The sequence below is a fragment of the Phyllostomus discolor genome, chromosome 4 (genome assembly GCF_004126475.2).
Source record: "Phyllostomus discolor isolate MPI-MPIP mPhyDis1 chromosome 4, mPhyDis1.pri.v3, whole genome shotgun sequence".
Taxonomy (NCBI): domain Eukaryota; kingdom Metazoa; phylum Chordata; class Mammalia; order Chiroptera; family Phyllostomidae; genus Phyllostomus; species Phyllostomus discolor.
The window spans coordinates 71,335,498-71,354,947 of NC_040906.2; the positions used below are offsets into that span (position 1 = coordinate 71,335,498).

Sequence of the window (19,450 nt, forward strand, 5' to 3'; positions counted from 1 at the left end):
AGCCAGTGAAATCATGGGTGCAGACATACTTTACATGGTCTGCTGATGTAAAGTACACACGGGGGGGGGGGGGTGGGCACCGACCTAGTTAGTTTAGAATATCAAAAAAAGAAGGCTTGGTCGACACAAACTTAGTCTGAAGACAAAAAAGCAAAGGCTATGAAAACCTCTGCATATCAACACCCCCACCCCCAATGCACAGACACGGGCACCTCTCTGAATAAAAACAACCGTGTAAACGAAACAGTAGAAAAGCAGATTGGTGCAGAAAAATGGACAACATTAATGGTTTTAACATACCAAACACATTGACTTATAACAAAAATATGCCAACTAAACCACACACAAGATTACTGGAGGTACCTACATGAAGGACTGGGCAGGCCATCCCACCACTGTATGAAGGACAAAACCAACCTACCCCCCGAAGGAAGGGTGCCTGCCTGAGGGCCACTAGGCCATGGTGGCCTGCTGCATGCCAGCAGGCTTTGGGGTAGGGCCGAGGGTGGGAGTGGGAAGGGCACAGAGACACAGGAGACCTGGGGGAAGAATTAAGAACTGTTGACATTAACAGTGAGCTCAGGTGCAGTACTCTGTGTTGCGGCCCCAAGAAACTAATCGGAGGAATGACTTCGGTCTCCTTTTTCCTGAGTTACTAGAACTCTTCCACATCACAGGACTGAGGAGTTTGGGGTGGGATGAGAGGAGGAGTGCGGGAGGTGGTGGGCATTTGGGGGCCAGGGTCAGCTAGGCGGGGCCTCCCGGCAGCTGGATCTTTTAGGCTGTTGAGTGAGCCCCAGGCTAGGGGGACAAGGCAGTGCTCCCTAGGAGTATAAGGATTTGGGGGTGGAGGCTGGTAGTAATAAGAATAAAGGAATAATGGACTTCTTTTGACAACTCATCAACAGAAGTCAGGCTGGAGGCCTGAAAATTTGCTCAACTGCCTGGGAGATAAGGTTATATCACCACTACAAAAATTGTGAAAAAAAGAAAGACGGAAAATTATGTTGTGCTACATTTCTTATTAATAACCTTGTACTTTACAATGGCTCACAGTTTTAGGTTTGTATACTTGTAATGTAGTATTTTCTTTCTACATTTGTTTCAATTTTTTTCTTACTTAATATAATATAAATAATTTGGTTAATAGATTTAACCTGCACATTTAGCCACATTAATATATATATATAAGAATCTGTTAATGGTATAAATAATTCTTTAAATAAAATAAATCTGATATGTTACATAATACTGATAAAAAATTACCATTGCTAATAATTTTGTAAGCCACCTTAACTTCTGGTTTAAGTAATATTGATGAATGGATATATGAAATTTGCTTTGATGATTCATATTTCTTTTCGCTATTAAAGAAAAACTGAATTATAATCAACCTTGCTTCTGATAGTGATTTCAAAGTGGGGCTTTAGCCTCCGTGTCTTGGAACAGAAAGTTTCACCTTGCCAGGCACTGTCTGCAAAAAAACTGAACTCGGAGCCTCGGTGGCGGTGCAGCATCAACTATGTAGTTCCACAGGTGGCTACTGAATGTTGCCTACAGAAATGACTGAGTAAAATAGTCCTCCTAAGATTTCTTTATAAAACCTATTCTACTTTAAAACTTAGGTAAAAAAAATATGCAACAAATGGTTGCAGTTTCTGAATTCTTAATTTAGACCTGTGAGCCCTCATCCCTTTAGAAATCTGCAAGGTTTCAATCTCCTGGACACCCAAAGTCCAGTCCAGAGCTTCCAGGCCAGGTTCATTGCAAACAGACAATAGAAGTGGACACTCGGTGGTGTGCAGTGCATGTCATAATTCAGGGAATACAGCATCATGCCTCTTCTCTGCTGTTAAATACAAAAACAGCATCTTTTACATTATCATAGAAAAGCATTTAGGTTGTATTTTTATTTATCACTTTACACTGGTAGTCTCTGGTAGGTGTACTCCATAGAAACCAAAGAATTTTGTACACTATTTCTTTGTACAATAAAAGATAAAGTGTGCATTAAGTACGCTTGTACATGACAATATTGTACAATATTTACATTTCTGATATCGCCATGAAATTCTGTATTTTCTATATACAACATTGAAAATTCTTCAGAAACATTTGGACTATTTCTTATAATCACAATTTCCGTATTATAGAAAAAAGAGTTTCTTAGTAATCTCTTGACCACTTATCACTCTCATTATTCAGGGATTTTGATTGTTTTTTCCGGCATTCATTACCTTTCCTGACCAAAAAAATACTGTATCATGTTTCCTTTAGCACCCTGTGGCGGCGGTAGCTCTCTGCCAGAGTATAAACATCAACACAACAGTGGCTGGATCAATACCTATCTATAGATATGTCTGTGCACATCCCTCGAATAAACACTGTGCGTGGCGGAGCAGTCCCTGTTATCTGGAGATCTTCCTCCTCTTGGGTTTGGGGGGTCTCATTTGTCTGTCTCCCTGGGGGATTTGGTGAACCTGGAAATACAGAGGCGGGACAAAACAACAACAGAGGTTGAAAATGGAAAGATCGTAGGATTTCTGATAAAGAAACAGAGTAGAGAAATAAACTCAGGCTTTCATTTTCCAATCACTGCTATCGTGGGGCATTCAAAATGTTGACCAAGACCCTAGATCTCCGCGTGCCCACAGTCACTACAGAACAGAAGGGTCCTGGAAACTTCTAAGCAGAGCACATTCTGTGGGCCCCCCAAACAATGGAATGTACAGGAGGAATTGGAAAAATTCATGTGTGGAAAATGTGATGGGTAGTTGCTCCTGCCACTGTCCATTAAAGATGAAAACGAGACCTTTCCTGTCAGAGAGCTCCCGATCATCGAGTTCACTAGAATCTGGAAAGTGGGTAAACACACACCAATAATGTTTTTTCTTCACTCGATCATACTACTTATTTTACAGCTACTAAGAAGGGTCAATGATAGTAAGAACCTTGGCCCAAGGCAGTTTATGTGTGAGAAGAGTCAGGATGGAAAGTAGAACACCACCACCATCTGTTGGCAAATGGAAGCCTGTGTAGTCTGGGAAGAGCAATTAATACAACTCATCTTTATCAACTAACACAGAAACTAGCAGGATTCAGGGCTGTATATCAGACTGAGCAGAGGGGAAGCATTCACAGAAAATGTATGAGACAGCAGGTATGGTGCTGAGGGACAGAGGGCAGGTGCTAGAAGAGTGATTGGGTGCCCTGTGTGGTATGGTAACTACTAATAAGAGAGGGCAAAGTCAAGACCCACGAAAGGCAGGATGGACCCAAGGCAGCAGCATAGCAAATGCTTAATGACCAGCTCCCTGTGGAGGGACAAAAGTTCATTGTAGCATGAGCCAGTTTCCAGGGTGTAAATACTCCTACCGTGGTGAATTTCAAGCTACCAATGTGATGCCACAGAATTTAGAGTTAGGAAGAGATATGAACAATCAGCTCTTGAGATCCACTACAAGCTGGCTCTATTGTATGTTTTAAAAACAGTATCTATATAACAGCAAAGGCCAATGCTCTTCAGGGTCAAATGCAGAAAACTTTTTCAAAAATAATATTTAAATTTTTAAAATAACATTTATGAGTTTTTCAAACTGACTCATTTTCCTATCCCCTTCATACACATTTTAAAAATCATTAGTTTCTGATAAGGAGCTATAACTGAAACTGTTTTATAACCCAGGAAAAAAGCCTTTACTTAAGAATGTAAATTAGTAACCCCTGGGCCAAATGTGGCCTGAAAAAGTATTTTGTTTAGCAGCCACATGATGTTTTAATATTTTAAAAACAGTTGTCAACACTTAAAAAAAGAGAGAGGGAGGGAGGGAAATTTTATTTCTAGATTTCTGGCATCTCACAAAAAATAGGAAAATCTTGCAACACTGGTGCAATTTCCCATATGGTGCAGATCTGCCAGAGCTTGGAAAAGGCTCTCCTCTGGACACAGCACACCCCCAGGGTTGCCGCAGTCCCTATCGCTCCAACCGCCTGCTGGCCATGAAGGCCCAATGCCGTGAGCAGACACTAGTGAGATGCTCGTCAAACCCATTTTCTCTTCTTCCTGAGCAGGCATATGATATAATGTTAAGAGGGCCACGTGCTTCAGTCAGGCTAGGAAAGTCAGCAGAAGTCATGGGCATCCAGGCCTCACCCATAAAACCTATCCTGGTGACTACCTCTGTGTACACTCTTCTCTCAGCGGCTGGGCTGGATGCAAAGCACATAATGGGGCACTCTGAGGCTCTAAGGAATGGTGGACACTAGATACAGAACGAACTTGAGCTGCTGAGTAACTGTGTGGAGCAAGACCTTCACCAGCTAGAATCAGACCTGCATGAACTTTTACTGTGTTGAGTCTCTGAGACTGAGACTGATGGGTGGTAGGCAGCCTGCTCTGACCAGTGCATCTGGTGGGCATTTCTCAGTCCACTCACATTGCTGTTTTTCTCATACCTAACACACCTGACCTATTGACATTGTTTGGTCCTAGAAGGTTGAATGTATAATCCCTGTTCTAGACTTTCCCTGTAATTCTATCAGGAAATTTAACATCTCAGGGCCTCACTTGACCCATCTGTGAAAGGATGGGTTGGATTACAGAGTCTTTAAAGCCCATAAAAATCCAGACACTCTGTGAATCTATACTGTGTATCTGTCATGCAACAGCCACTGGATGGGTTTCAGATAACCTTGTTAACACAAAGCGTCAAGTAAAAGTAAAAGAAATGACCTTTCATAGCTGAGTAGCTTTAGATAATTCACATTTTTAGAGAGATTCCCCAAATTATATTTTAAGGGTTTACATTAGGGGATTGGAGGATAATGATCACATTGCTCACATTCAACACTAGTACATGTACTGTTTAATAAAGAAAAAGTAGACACTACTTCTTTAAAGCAAGAGGTTATAGTGTTAGTTAATTTAGTAACAGAATTTCATGCTGAATATTTTTTTTTAGGTAACAGCAGAAGGGAAATGAGAGGTCTACATACTCTTGATCTTGGCCCTGTTGTTCAATTTCACTTTTCATTCTAGGGACAGAGTGAAATTTGCGCTACTGAACATTTAGCCAACACTGATGAGTGGTCACTGCTACTCAGAATCCAATGCTGAAAGCTGCGGTTTGAACTTCAATACTTTCCTGCTCACATTTTAAAAGAATGCTATGTAGGAACCCCCCCCCCAAAAGTTACTTATATCAGAAAAACACACAGTTAATAGTGCTAGGTTATTTTTTTTTAATTACTTTGAATGTTTTCAATATCAGTTTTTTTTTGAGCCTAGTAATTTAGCATTGCTACGTGAGTTGCTTGACAAAACTTAGAGGCTTCAGCAAAAAAGTGTAATACAATTTATTTTCAAAGAAACACAATATAATGGAAAAATAAATTAACTTACAGTCCCAGACATTTTGTCCAGTTCACTCATGGCCTCATGAATAGCAGCTTCTAAATGGTTATTTAGCTTTCCACTTCTAGAATTAATGAAAATAACACATCAGATTAATAGATTAAAGAAACAAAAGTGCAATTTAATTTCCTAATCAGAAAACAGAAGTACCAATTTCACCAGAGAAAATCAACTTATATTTGCATTTGGAAAATTCAGATGACAAAGCACTCTGGAATTCTCACCACTGAATACTGATGATAAAGTAGCAGAATTATGGGGCAAAAATGGATGCATGACTGGGGAAATGGATTCTTCCCCCTTCCACATGCTTCCTCCTGATAATTTTGCAAGAAATTTGGGCCACGGGTCTCCTTTCCCATAGATGCAGCTTGTCTTCCCAGATTCCAGCCTGCCCTGCATTGCTTCTTGTCCTGGCCTGTTTCTTTGCAGGCAGCCAGGCGATGTGGCCAAGAGGAAGGGCGGAGGGGCTGAATTGCAGGCTCTGGCCACTAGGGTGCTCCCTCTGCCCTCTCTGGAGCTCCTGGCTTCTGGAGTCGAGCTAACGAAGGCTGATATCCAGATGGGAAACGGTTAACTTACCACACCCGAGGCTCCTTCCATGCCTGGGCCCCCCACATTTTCCCCAAAACCAAAATAGCCTAACCATTTGAACAGATAAAGAATGAAGGTCTCAGAGCGTCTGCCACTTGTACGACCATTTCTCCCCACTCGGCTTCTGTTATGCATGTTTGTATTAACACACGCAGTACATCTGCCTGTATTGAAACACATCTAGAAAGCTGTTGAACTAAAATCAGGCAAACCCATACTATCCAGTTCTGTAGGTATGTGCCCTTTGTCCATTCTGTTAACCTATTTCCCCTTCTTTACACATATAAATAATCACCCAATTATTCTGAATAAGGTCATTCATTTCATTTACCTTGTCCTGACAATGACTAGAAAAGCTGCAAAGGTAAAACTTTTTGTAATTGTACTTCAGCATCTATGTGGAGATTGGATTTAAAATTGTGGGAGAATCTGTCTCACAGTCCCATGTAATTTGGTCAAAACGTGTTTAAATACGCATGTGAACTTTAGAGAAATGCCTTTAGATGAGGCCATCTGGTTTACCATAGTCCTCACCAGGTTTTACCCTCATATACCAGTGCTGGGCAAGTCACACATTCAGTTTCTGTGTACACCTTGGGAACTTGGAGTCTTCCATCCCTGGGTAGTATATGGCTAGGCACATCATGGATGCCTATATTTACTAAATAAAAATATGTGTCCGAAGGTAGCACAACAGCTCTATATTTTGGAAAACATATAATATACACTTGTCAGTTTAACTGAAAGGAAAGATTAATGTCTCAGTTTTAACTATATTTTAAAGGTAATATAGCACCCAAACCTTCCCACTTGCCTTTTGCTGACCTGTAAGCCTCTAGCTTTCATATTCTCCCCATTTATTTTTAGAAATGTAAACAATGCAGAAAGGTGCATAAAATAAATTACTCCTAACAAACCCATTTCCAAGAACAAACCTGTTAATAAATTACATATTTTAAGTCTTTTTTAAAATTATTTTATTGTTGTTCAATTAAGTTGTCTGCATTTTCTCCCTCTTTAAGTCTTTTTTATTTGAAAAATTAAAGCTAAAGTTCCCATTTGTCATCAATTTCTGGTCCCATTCTCTCCCACCCTCCTCCCCAAAGGCAACTGTGTTGTATATCCTTCCAGAATGTTTTCACATTTTATATAATGTATCCCATGAACAATACCTAGTATTATTGTGTTGGTTTTTGGAATCTAATGAACAAAATAAACTAGAAAACAAAATAGAAACAGACTTATTAATACAGAGAACTGACAGACAGCTGTCAGAGGGGAGGGGTTGCAGGACTGGGTGAAAAAGGTGAAGGGATTACCACCACCCCCCCAAGAAAAACCCACTGCAAACTCATGGATATAGACAACAGCATGGTGATTACTAGAAGGAAAGAGGGGGTGGGAGGAGGCAGGAGAGGGTATTGGGGGCGGATAAATGGCGATGGAAGGAGGCTTGACTTGGGATGGTGAATATACAATATAATATACAGACGATATATTATAGAATTGTACACCTGAAACCTATGTACTTTTATTAGTCAATGTCACCCCAATAAATTCAATAAATATATATATATATACACACATACAGAAAAGTTGTCCTGATATACACACTATTCTGCAACTTATCTTCCCCTGCCCTTATCACTGTTTTTGAGCACTGTCCAAGTTGATACAACCTATTTATACACTGTCTTTTATTACCTACCCATTCTGGGTTTTAAGAGGCCTTGGTTATTTTGGGGAGTCAGTCTACCTTGTTTTCCCAATGAGGAGTTTGCTAAGCACGATGCTGGGTGGCTGGGCAGGAACCTGGCCCCAGGGCCAGGCCAGGCGGGGGCAAGTTGGCCGAGGTTTCTGTGGGCTGTTGGAGGCAGACTTGAGAGTGTCATGCATGCCTAGTTGTTCAATGGTATTACTCCTTGTGTGATGTGTTGAGTAGATTTATCCTACTCTTTTCTTTTGTATTGAAAAATATGAACAGAAGTTTTAAAATATTTATTTGTTATGCATTTGATTATAAGATCTTATGGGTTTAAAATTGACTACATAAAACCCCGAATGTCTAAACAGAAGGTAAAATGTTTCCATAAAAAAACATCAGAAAATCTTGTTTCTCTCACCTTTACCTTAAAAAAATAGCTATTTATTGAAAATATTCTAAATGCCAAGAATTGTGTTAAACCTTTATGTACATTATCTTATTAAACCCATATAACAATCCTAAAAATTATTGTGACAACTGTTTGTATTCAATACTTCATGACTTTTGAAGGAGAATTGGTTCTAGTTTTGTAATGAGGAAGATGGATATTTAATACCATTTAGTTTTCAAAAGTAGTAAACAAGGAGTCATAAAAAAATTTAACTATTAAACATTACAATAACATTACCATTAAATTACATAATAATTCAACATTACTTGTCAAATGAAAAGATAGAGTTTTAGGAGTTTGTGATCTCATTCTTCAACAAGATATTTAAAATGTTTGTAAATATCTTTGATTAATTTAAACTAAATTAGTACAATATTATTTTTCTTTGACAAACTTAAGTAGTTAATAGAGGAATAAAAGACTACTTTGCAAAAGAGAATAGACACAGAGGTGTGGGATTTGAAATTACTTGAATGTCAAATTTGCAGACCAATTTTTATACTCACTTGTCAGGTCAGGGAAACATGAACTTAAGAAAAAGGGAGAAAAAACTCCGTGAGTGCCAGAAATGAACTATTGGTCAAAATTCGGTCCTCCTGCCAGAGGGCTTCCCTGTGGTGTCTCTTCTACTGTTTCCTATACCCTGCTGACATTTAATAAACATTTTTACTAACGGACATTCTAAAGCCTATTTAACTAAGCAATAGATGTTCATATAATCACATTTCTAGTTATTAATGGAAATAATTGTCACATTTCATCTTCATTACATATATTGTTACATATTATCCTTGACTTCACACACACAAAAAAAGCCAAGTACATGTCTGTGAACAGTAGAAGAAGTAAGAGGGAAGTGAGAAATGGCACATTGCTCTACGCTGTCAGTTTAAAATTTAGGCAACTTTATGTAGAACAGAATGAATTCAGGTAAGACAAGTGTGAAGAACCTCAGACTCCAAAACTCAACTCATAGAGAAAGTATGCAAATATAAGGCAACTTTACACACTAAGTTTCATTTCTTGGTTTTAAAGTAAAAGTGTGGTTTATTTTATTACTTATCCTTTTTCAGCTTCATAAAAATCAGGTTACCAAATAATTTATATGTACAAATAAGACAGAAGATTTGATCCTCACTTAAATGAAACCATAACATGTCTAAAAGCTATGGAATTTTTTCTTAAAGCAATTGCTTCTTTTAAGTACAAGATGACCCTTGAGTAGTGTCTTCAATAAATATGTTAATATTTCTTTTGTGATTCGGCTATAATAAGCACATAAACTTAAAGATATTTTTATCGTACAATTTGTAGGATACTGAGTATTAAAATGAGTACATAAAGCTTTAAACATTTAACATGGTGGTAGAATGTTTCAACTGGCAAAAAGATCAGATAATTTTGTTTTACCTGTATCTTTATAACAAAAATAACTGTTTAGTAAATATTTGTAATGTTCCAAGTATGGTGCTAAGGCTCTAATTACGTTATCTATGTTACAAAAATCCTAAGAGGTAGATAAAAATACATCTCTTTTAGAGATGAATAATTTAGGCTCAGAGAGGTTAAGCAACATACCCGGGGGGAACAGAAAAATGAAGTGAAAGCAACAGGATTTCATCTCAGGTCAAAAACCAACCTCTTCGCAATCTTGTTCCAAATGCCATCTTCCCCTTTCAGACTCTTCCTCTCTTCTTTCCCCCTTACTCTACAAAAACAGTCAAATCTTTGTAATCTGAAAAACTCTTCCACTGTTATTTTTCAGGAACCTCTCACATTAATGGTAGAGACCAAGGGCTACTTTGCTTTTCTACCGACCAGTCCAATGGGAACTGCGTTCACCGAGGTTACCGCTGGCCTCCAGATTGCCTGGTTCAGTGGAGATTGTTCAGTTCTCGCTGTACTGGGCCTCTGTGGAGCATTTTGTCATCCTGAAATGTTTAGTCTTTGGCTTCTAACACTCTACTCTCCTACCCCTGATTCTCCCCCTCCTTGCTGATCATTCTTCTCATCTTCTTCAATATCTCTAGTTAATGTTCAAATGCCCCACTGTTCAGTTCTTAGTCTACCATTCAAATTGATCGAAGTATGTCTGTGTGATTGCAGCCATTTTTACACTGTCAAATACAAATTCTTCCCAGTTTCAGACCTGTGTGTCCAACCCATCCCCAGGGACCCCACACCGCACTCAGCAGTTCTCCCTGTGCTCTCCCGCTCAGTGGGGGGTTCCACCACCCACCGAGTCACCCAGCTGAAACCCCGATTGCTTCCTCTCCTTCACATACCAGTCAGTCACCAAGACGGTCTGTCAGCTCTACCTCCCAAATATTTCTATACCACACTCCTCCTCCATCCTCATTGTTCTCTTCCTGGCTTGAGTCCTCATCCTCCCTCATCTTCTCCTGCAGCCTCCCAAACAATCCCCCACCTTCAAAATTGTTCCCCTAAAATGTATCCTCCACACAGCCATATCTAAAGTGAAAATCCAACCTCCTTCTCTTTCAGGCACTTCCAATAAGATAAAGCATTCTATGGGCCCTCACTAGGCCCTTACACTGTGGCTCCTGCTTACACCTGTAGTTGGATCTCTTACAGTTTCCTGTTCGACACGTTACAGTCCCCAATTCCAGCTGCTGATCCCATCTAAACACCATCTCATGCCACCCCATCTTGGTCCTTGTTTCTTTTGTCTGGCTAGTACCTAGGTAGTGTGTAAGGCTTGGCTCAGGCATCATCTTCCCTAGTAAGTCTTTCTTTACCTGAATTTAATGCCACTTCTCTATTATGCCAAAATGGACTATACATATCACTGTCATTGCAATTTCAGCATTTTACTTATTTGTTTCTGGATCTGTCTTCTTCACCAGTGAGCTCCAGGTCCTGTAGCACTGGTTTTTTGTTAGTCTCCTTAAATTGGGGAATAAATAAATGACTGGGTTCCTCACATCATTTATCATCACTTATGTCCCCTTCTACTAATTGTTTAAGCAATTTGGGTCTGAGTGTCCCCATCTATAAATCGACTCAGTAATTCTGGCCCATCCTGTGATTGCATAAACCACATGTGCACAATATAATCTATCCTTCTGGGCATTTGAAAGGCAAGTCAGTCTATTTAGACCAGAGCATTGTATAAATAAAGCTGTTTTTACTAATGTGTGCTTCATCATTTCTTCCTTACCTCTTCATTCTGTACTCTGAGTTTATAATTTCATCAGAGTTCCTTTAGGTAATGCCACTTAGGACCCATAAAAATCCATTACAGATAGTAAACTGGTTTTGAAGAAAAATTTTAAAAAATCACTGTTTGTTACTCAATACCTTTCAGAAATTGCTGAATAGAAAATTTAGGGGGAAAATACAGCTTTTTCAAGGCACTATGCCTAAGTATTTGCTGGAGTTATTTCATTTCTATGTTATCAACTCTGTTTTGGGTATTTTGCACATAAGCCAGCTAACATGCATGCTTCACTGGAGAAAAAATTTTGGGGATTTTTAAAAAACCAATTAAACAAGTACTGTTGAATATTCTATAGTAAACAATCCATTGCAAACTTGTGATATAAGTAATTTTCAATTTCCCTCTTTTCATCCAGATCTCATATTAATTTTATAGGCCTATCCTAATACTAAGCTCTCTACAGGAAGTGTCACTCAGTCAGAGCAGAGGGCACCTGCCTCACTGTGTCCTCATCAGATTTACAGTGAGTCTGGCCATTCACTCAGCCCTCGTCACAGCCAGTGCCAACTTGCCACCTTCCAAAAGAGTCCAGCGTAGGATTTGGCTCCTTGCAGTTAACATCCTTTAATGAGACATTCCAGTGAGATAACTAGAGTCTCCCCAAGATTTGTTGAGTCCTAAAATTTTACCTCTAGCAAGAATTACTGAAGACCTCACTAAAAGAAAGAGAGTGCCCTTTAACAGATATTGCTATCATTATGTAAACCTTTAATACACACTATGATGAAGTCTGTCCAGAAATAGCCCAGCCATTGTTAATATAATGAGAATGGTTTACAGCAACACTGATATAAACTGTCAGCCAAGGAGACAGGACTGCATTGTGCATGTGCAAACAATGACTTCACTGTACTAGTCAGTGGGGACAGTAGATATCATTGAGCATGTGTACTGTGTGGCCTTCACATTCAAAATGACTGAGTGAGTACAGCAACAAATCTGCACCAAATTTTGTGTAAAGTTTGAACATTCCTCCTTGGAAACTATTGGGATGATTCAGAAGGCCGCAGCTAAGGGCAACTGGTGATTGGCAGCTTCATCACGACAATGCATCTGCTCGTGTATCACATCTTGTGAGATATTTTTGGTGAAACATCAAATCACCCAGGTGATTTAGCCCCCCTACAGCCCTGATTTGGTGGCCTGTGACTTCTGGCTTTTCCCCAAACTAAAATCACCTTTGAAAGGGAAGCGATTTCAGACCATCGATGAGATTCAGGAAAATAAAATGCAGTAGCTAATGGTGACTGGTAGAACTGTGTGAGGTCCAAAGGTGCCTACTTTGAAGGGGACTGAGACATCATTGTCCTATGTACAATGTTTCTTGTATTGTGTGTCTTCTTTAGTAAAGTCTCCATTTTTCATATTACATGGCTGGATATCTTCTGGACAGACCTTGTACACTCCTAATCAGTCCAATTTCATAATTTTTGGATGTTTGATAATATGAAAATTATAGTAACTGAACAGCTCTGTCAATTACACATATTTTAAAATAATTTCCCATATTCATATAGAAAAGCAACTTTTGAAGTTCTTTACCTCAAAATGAAATAATAGTTATGATACATAAAACTACATTGTATTACAGTGAAAACTGTGCTTCAAACATTATTTAACTGTCCACTCTACAGTTACTCAGAATGTATAGATCTGGAAAAACTGGAATAATAACGTCCCAAAGTTCAACTTCTTGTTATAATTCCTAAGAGAACTTATTGCAACTGATCCAAGGAAAAAAATTATTTACCTTCACTTAGATTAATAAGTCAATTTGCCAAACTGGAAATTGTAGACAATTGCTATACTTTCAGATAATTTAATTGCTATATGTTGAGAATATTAATCATATTTTCTTGCTCACTAAATCAGAGGGGTGGAGACGCAGGGAGTTAGAAAAGAGCTAAAGAAGAGGGAAACCCCTCACACAGTATAAGTTGTTGAGAAAATATTTTCTGTAATAGCTGATTTGGCTTGTCTACAATGGTTCTCTTTGGTTATCACTATTAAACTGTTTGTAGGCAGGCTATGAGATGGACAAAATCAGTGAGATGTCATTGGCCTTTCAAAGGAAAACCAATCAATTATATTCCTGAAAAACAAGATGGGAAGGAAAAAAAATAGCGCTTACTTTCTGTTTCTTTTCCGGGCTCGGCTGTAGGCTTCAAAACCTTCTGTTAGTGTCCTCAACTTCTCGGGCTCCACCTGAGTGAAGGCATGAGACCACAGCACATTACCCAGACCTGCCATTGTTAACACTGCTTTTCTTTCCTGCTGTGCACGCAGGCTCTGGCTGGGGGAGGGAGGCTAACACTGGCGCAGCCCTGTCAAAAGTCACAGGTCAGTTCTGGGGGTCCAGGCTGCTGACATCAAGGGAAAGGAAAGACTTTGGCTTTTTAATTGTCAACATTTCAAAAATAGTGTTTTAAGAACAAAACTTGGAATTTAAGTAACTTCCGATTTGAAAACTCGTATAAATCAGAGATCCTGGTTTGCTTTCTTCACTACCTGCTGTTCAGAAACTGCAAATCTGTATTTTATCAGGGAGGACAAGAGCAGCCGTTAGTGAGGGGGGTGGGCTTTGGAGTCAAGAGTAAAGTTTCAATCTGATCTCCAGGCATGAGTAAAGCACTTAAATTTTCTGAGCCTCTGTTTCCTCCTTTAAAATGAGGACGATGGTACCTTGTTGATAGAATGGCTGTGGGTTTAAAATGTGACAAGTCACACTGAACATTTAACCAAGCATAGAGAAGTTAGCTAGCATTACCTGGTGTGTGTTAGGGAGGCCACCCACAGTCCCTACTGGTGTGGGAAGAAGGTGTTGCTACCCCTTATGGGCAGGCCCTCTCCCCTGTCCTGCTTTATCATGACCAGCCTGTGTGAAGCCTGCTGCCTCATCACTATCACTGAGCTGCCAAAGGGTGTCTGGGGGATCGATCGGTGGGGATGGGGGGTGCAGCCTTTGCCACTCACCCACAATGATCTCTTGCTTGGTTCTTGAAGCTACCCATCCCCCCAGGAAAAACAATTAATAAATGGGAACACTTGTATGTAACTTGTGAATAAAAACATCTTTAGAAAAACACTGCTATTTTTATTGATCTTTAGAAAAAAGACAAACTGAGTAAAGACAGTGTTACATGTATAAACACAACTTCACAGCAAATCCCCTGGCCATCCCTTAACACAGCTTTTTCCCAACCCTCCACTACTTTTATGTAAAAACTATAAAAATTCAGAGGCTGACAGAAATGCCTCATGGGTAAGAAGTAAACACTAATAAGTGAGGATATTATCATCACCTTTTGTGTTTAAATTTTCCTGACTCATGAATATTATTTATAAATGATTTTTTTCTTTTACCCCTTTCAAATTTAGTACACAGTAATGATTAATGAAGTGTTTAAGTCACCAAGTCTGAAAACAAGCATTTCTAATCATTCAATGGGAAAAGCAGTCAAATATTGAAAATATTTTCCTTGTAGTAATTTTCTGTATTTCGTCTTAAAGGATCCAAATATCTCACATACACAAGTTCATTGGGGATAGCCAATCTGTAGCATGCCAGAACAGGAGACAACTCTGTTCCAATCACACTTCGTAACATAAGAGCCATGATGGAAATGTCTTATCGGGATGACTGGAAAAGCTTAAGTACAATGAATACAACCATGTGCGGATCTGAAAAAGAAGAAGGTGCCTGGGATACGTTTTCCCCTTTCCTGTGAGACATGAGACTCCATCTTGTATTTACTCCCACAAAGAGAATGTGAAAGCTATTCCACACACTACATTTGTGTAACTTATAGCTAATTCCACTTGTATTTAAATGGATTTCTTGACAGCAGGAAGAAAGTTTTCCTGTAACAGAAGCTTCTATTAGATACAAACTGGCGTGGTGAGAGGTCTCAGAAGGAAGGGATGGATGCAGGCGACAGAAGGCGGATTCACAGTGAGACAAGGTAGGGTACCACAGTGGAAACTTTCCCTGTTGAACTCAACTGAAAAAACAGAACATTAAGTTAGCTTAAACTCTTTTTTTAAATCTTCAACTTTTAATTTTAATTAAATAAGGAATATGGGGCAGTAAAAACATTTCTTGTGCACTTTTATGTAAAAGGCACTGTTTTGTTATTTAATATGGTAATACTGAAAACTAGTATCATTTTTGTTATTTCACAGGTGGGCCTCAGTCTTTGAGTAACATGGCCAGCACTGAAACTCACGTCTGACTCCAAAGCACTCAATCTCTGTCTGCCACCCGACTCTAATACACATTGAAACACTCATTTTATAGGTATACTATACACAGACATGTATGTATGTATACACACAGACATACTCAAAAAAGTAAGTCAAATTATTTGAAATCAAATTGCATTTTTACAGAAATTTAAATTAACACCTGCCCAAATGTTTTCAAAATTTTCCTATGCTTAATTTTCTGGTCATTTTTCTAAACTAAATCTTTACAATGATTTCTTCATTTAATTTTGCCTGTACTGATCAAAGTTACTCTCACAACAAACTACATTGTTTTTAAAGGACTCAGTGAACTGAAAGAGAAAGCAATGATGGTGCTTTCCAAAACTAACTAAATGAGATACTATGTGAAAATTCCCTGTAGGCTTTAATCCTGATAACAGGATTAAATCTCTGGGTGATACCTTCTTAGCTACTTAGTGCTAAGGCGAAGCTGCCACACAAAGGTCAAAGAACAGAGCACAAGCCACATCACAGATTTCATAACGGAGGGAAGACAGCTGACCTCAAGTTCCCCCTTTCGTTCTTTACTGTGCGCCCCATTTCTGCAGCGCCAGCGGCCCTGTGGCCCTGTGGGCTCGCAGCAGCAGGCCCAGCACTAAACTCAGAGTCAGGGGAGGAGGACCTCCCTGCCTGCGCTTTGTGTCCTTGGGAATCCCTCTCTCTGGGCTTCCGTTCTCTCAGCTGTACAGCAGAGATAATTGTGCAGATTTTTATGGGTCACTGAGCGACTCTAAAGAGACAATGAACATGAAGGTGTTTACAAACACCAAAGCAGTGAAAGTATTTTAGGTGCCACATGAACAGGCCTTTAAACATTTTTAATAGTTAGGTACTCATACAAACTTATATTAGAAAAACACAAGAACTACTTTACCTATGATTTCCACATATCATAACTTAGAAGACTGAAGAAGCTATTTAAACATGGCTTGATTAGTGCCTAGTACATAATATGTGTTCAAAAAATATTTGTTGAATGAATAAATGAGTAAATGGGTTTAAAGAAAAATTTTAACTAAGTAATAGTACAGGTAACATACTACTTCAGCTGAAGTCTGGGAAATAGCAAATTAAGCAAATATGAGGCATTTCTTAGGTTCACTATTGTCAAATACTTATTAGTCAATTTTTTAAATCTTAAAAGAATGGGAATTAATGATAAATAATTTGGGGTAAAATGTTAACTCACTTGTGACAGAAAGGATGAACCAAATTTTCCAACAATAGAACTCATGGAAATAGCACTAAATCAACTCCTAATTTTTTCCAATGAACTAACCAGGTCCACATTGTTACTATTTTTGTCAGTGACACTACCTGAGGGTATTGTGTCTATGTGTGCTTCCTCTCCTCTTCACTTTGAATAGCAGCATCTCTGAGTTTTAGAGAACTGCACTATAAGACTAGAGTACATCTATTCTAAATGTCAGAATAAATTTCATCTTGGCCAACAACACATAAAGAGATGAAATGTTTTGGATAAACTCATATATCTCAAGAAACACTGAGTAAAAGCTCATGTAATGAAAGTGTGTATATGTCTCTGACCTGAGATTGCATTTGCTACTTTGAATATCTACATGCAAACTGTATCGACAAGCTCACAAACTCAGTGTATTGAGTTACAGTGAATGGAGAGAGGCCTCCTTTCCCTCTGGCTCAGGAAAAAAAAGTTCACAATACTGTATTCCATAGTTCACTGGAGTAAAGCTTACAGTCTTACCTAATCTTTTGACTCACTCAGTTTAGTCTTCTTCCTAATATTCACATGTCTGGTCTTATCTAGTTCTTCATTTTTATGATCTCTCAAATTTTGATCAGGTACTGACCTTCTTAGCCTGGATCTCATCTTGCTTATCACTTTTCAAAAAGCTATTTTGCTTCCTTTTAAAGAAGATTCCGTTGCTACAGAGCATTGATTGTCCCTGCCATCCCACCATTTGGGCCAAAATGTAGTCCAAATGCTACAAAGGATTCATTTCCAACTGAGGTCAGGAAAATATATAAGGTAAAGGGAATACACACAGGACAATTTCAACAGAGAATTACAGCACCAAACAATGCAAACAGCTCACACTAATAATCAAGCACAGAAAGAATGTTTTTGAAAATAAAATTTTAGACTTCTGGTAAGATGGAGGCATAGGTGGATGCGCTGCATCTCCACGCACAACCAAGATTAGAACAACAACAATTTAGAGGTAGAATAACACCCAGAACTGATAGAGAATTTATCTGAATGGAAGTCGGACAGCCAAGAAGTTGAAGAAGACCTGTTCATCCAGACCGGTAGGAGGGGCTGAGAGGAGGAGCCAGTGCGGGTCGTGGCACGCGGAGATTGGGGAGAACTGGGCACGTAAGCCACCGGGAGCGCAGAAGCCTTCCAGGACATGCAAGATTGCAGCGGTGGACCCTGAGTGTGCAAGCAGTGGCTGGCGGACCCAGTGAGGCGGTGATTGTGGACCAGGGCAGAGCGCGCAACCCAGGATCCCAGGGCGGGTAAGGAGGCCCCAGGAGAGTGGGGCTACTGCCATTGTTCGCCCCGCCCCGGCCCCTGGCCCCGCCCCCACATACGTCACAATCTAATGACTGGGGTGCCCAGCCCTAGTGAACACCTAAGGCTCCGCCCCTCACCGTAACAAGAGCAACCAGACCAAAAAAAAAAAAAAAAAAAAGGAGAGAGAGAGAGAGAGACAAGTCTCAAACAGAAGAACAGATCAATCCCCCAGGACTCATCCTTTTGAGCGACTAACAGATGGCCAATCTATCAGATGCACAGTTCAAAACACTGGTGATCAGGAAGCTCACAGAATTGATTGATTTTGGGCGCAAATTAGATGAACAAATGCAGGTTACCATAAAAGAGATGAAGGAAGATGCACGCAGAACCAATAGTGAAGGGAAGGAAACTGGGACTCAAAACAATAGACTGGATCAGAAGGAAGAAAAAAACAACCAAGCAGGAAAGAATGAAGAAATAAGAATTCAAAAAAACGAGGAGAAGCTTAGGAACCTCCAGGACATCTTTAAACGTTCCAACATCAGAATTATAGGGGTACCAGAAAGTGAAGAGGAAAAGCAACAGATTGAGTATGTATTTGAACAAATAATAAAGGAGAACTTCCCCATTCTGGCAAAGGAAATAGACTTCCAGGAAATCCAGGAAGCTCAGAGAGCCCCAAAGAAGTTGGGCCCAAGAAGAAACACACCAAGGCACATCATAATTACATTAGCCAAGGTAAAAATGAAGGAGAGAATCCTAGAAGCAGCAAGAGATAAGGGGACAGTCACCTACAAAGGAGTTCCCATCAGACTGTCAGCTGATTTCTCAAAAGAGACCTCACAGGCACGAAGGGGCTGGAAAGAAGTATTCCAAGTCATGAAAGACAAGGACCTACATCCCAGATTACTCTATCCAGCAAAGCTCTCATTTAGAATGGAAGGGCAGATAAAGTGCTTCTCAGATAAGGTCAAGTTAAAGGAGTTCATCATCACCAAGCCCTTATTTTATGAAATGTTAAAGGGACTTATCTAAGAAAAGAAGATAAAGAAAAAACATGTATAGTAAAAGGACAGCAAACTCACAATTATTAACAACCCCACCTAAAGCAAAACCAAAAGAAACTAAGCAAACAACTAGAACAGGAACAGAACCACAGAAATGGAGATCACATGGAGGGTTAGCAATAGGGGAGTGGGAGGAGGAGAGAGGGGGAAAAGGTACAGAGAATAAGTAGCATAGAATGTAGGTTGAAAATAGATAGGGGGAGGGTAAGAATA

The 19,450-nt window shown here is 39.5% G+C and overlaps 1 protein-coding gene across 1 annotated transcript in view; it reads right to left on the reverse strand.

Moving 5' to 3' along the window:
• Positions 1-263: 263 nt before the first annotated feature.
• The window catches only part of MBD5 (methyl-CpG binding domain protein 5), an 80,162-nt gene continuing 60,975 nt past the window's right edge, over positions 264-19,450 (reverse strand). The window contains 3 exon segments of the mRNA XM_036025018.1: positions 264-2,480; positions 5,402-5,477; positions 13,536-13,609. Coding sequence (XP_035880911.1) covers positions 2,409-2,480; positions 5,402-5,477; positions 13,536-13,609 — 222 coding nt within the window. The 3' untranslated portion in view covers positions 264-2,408.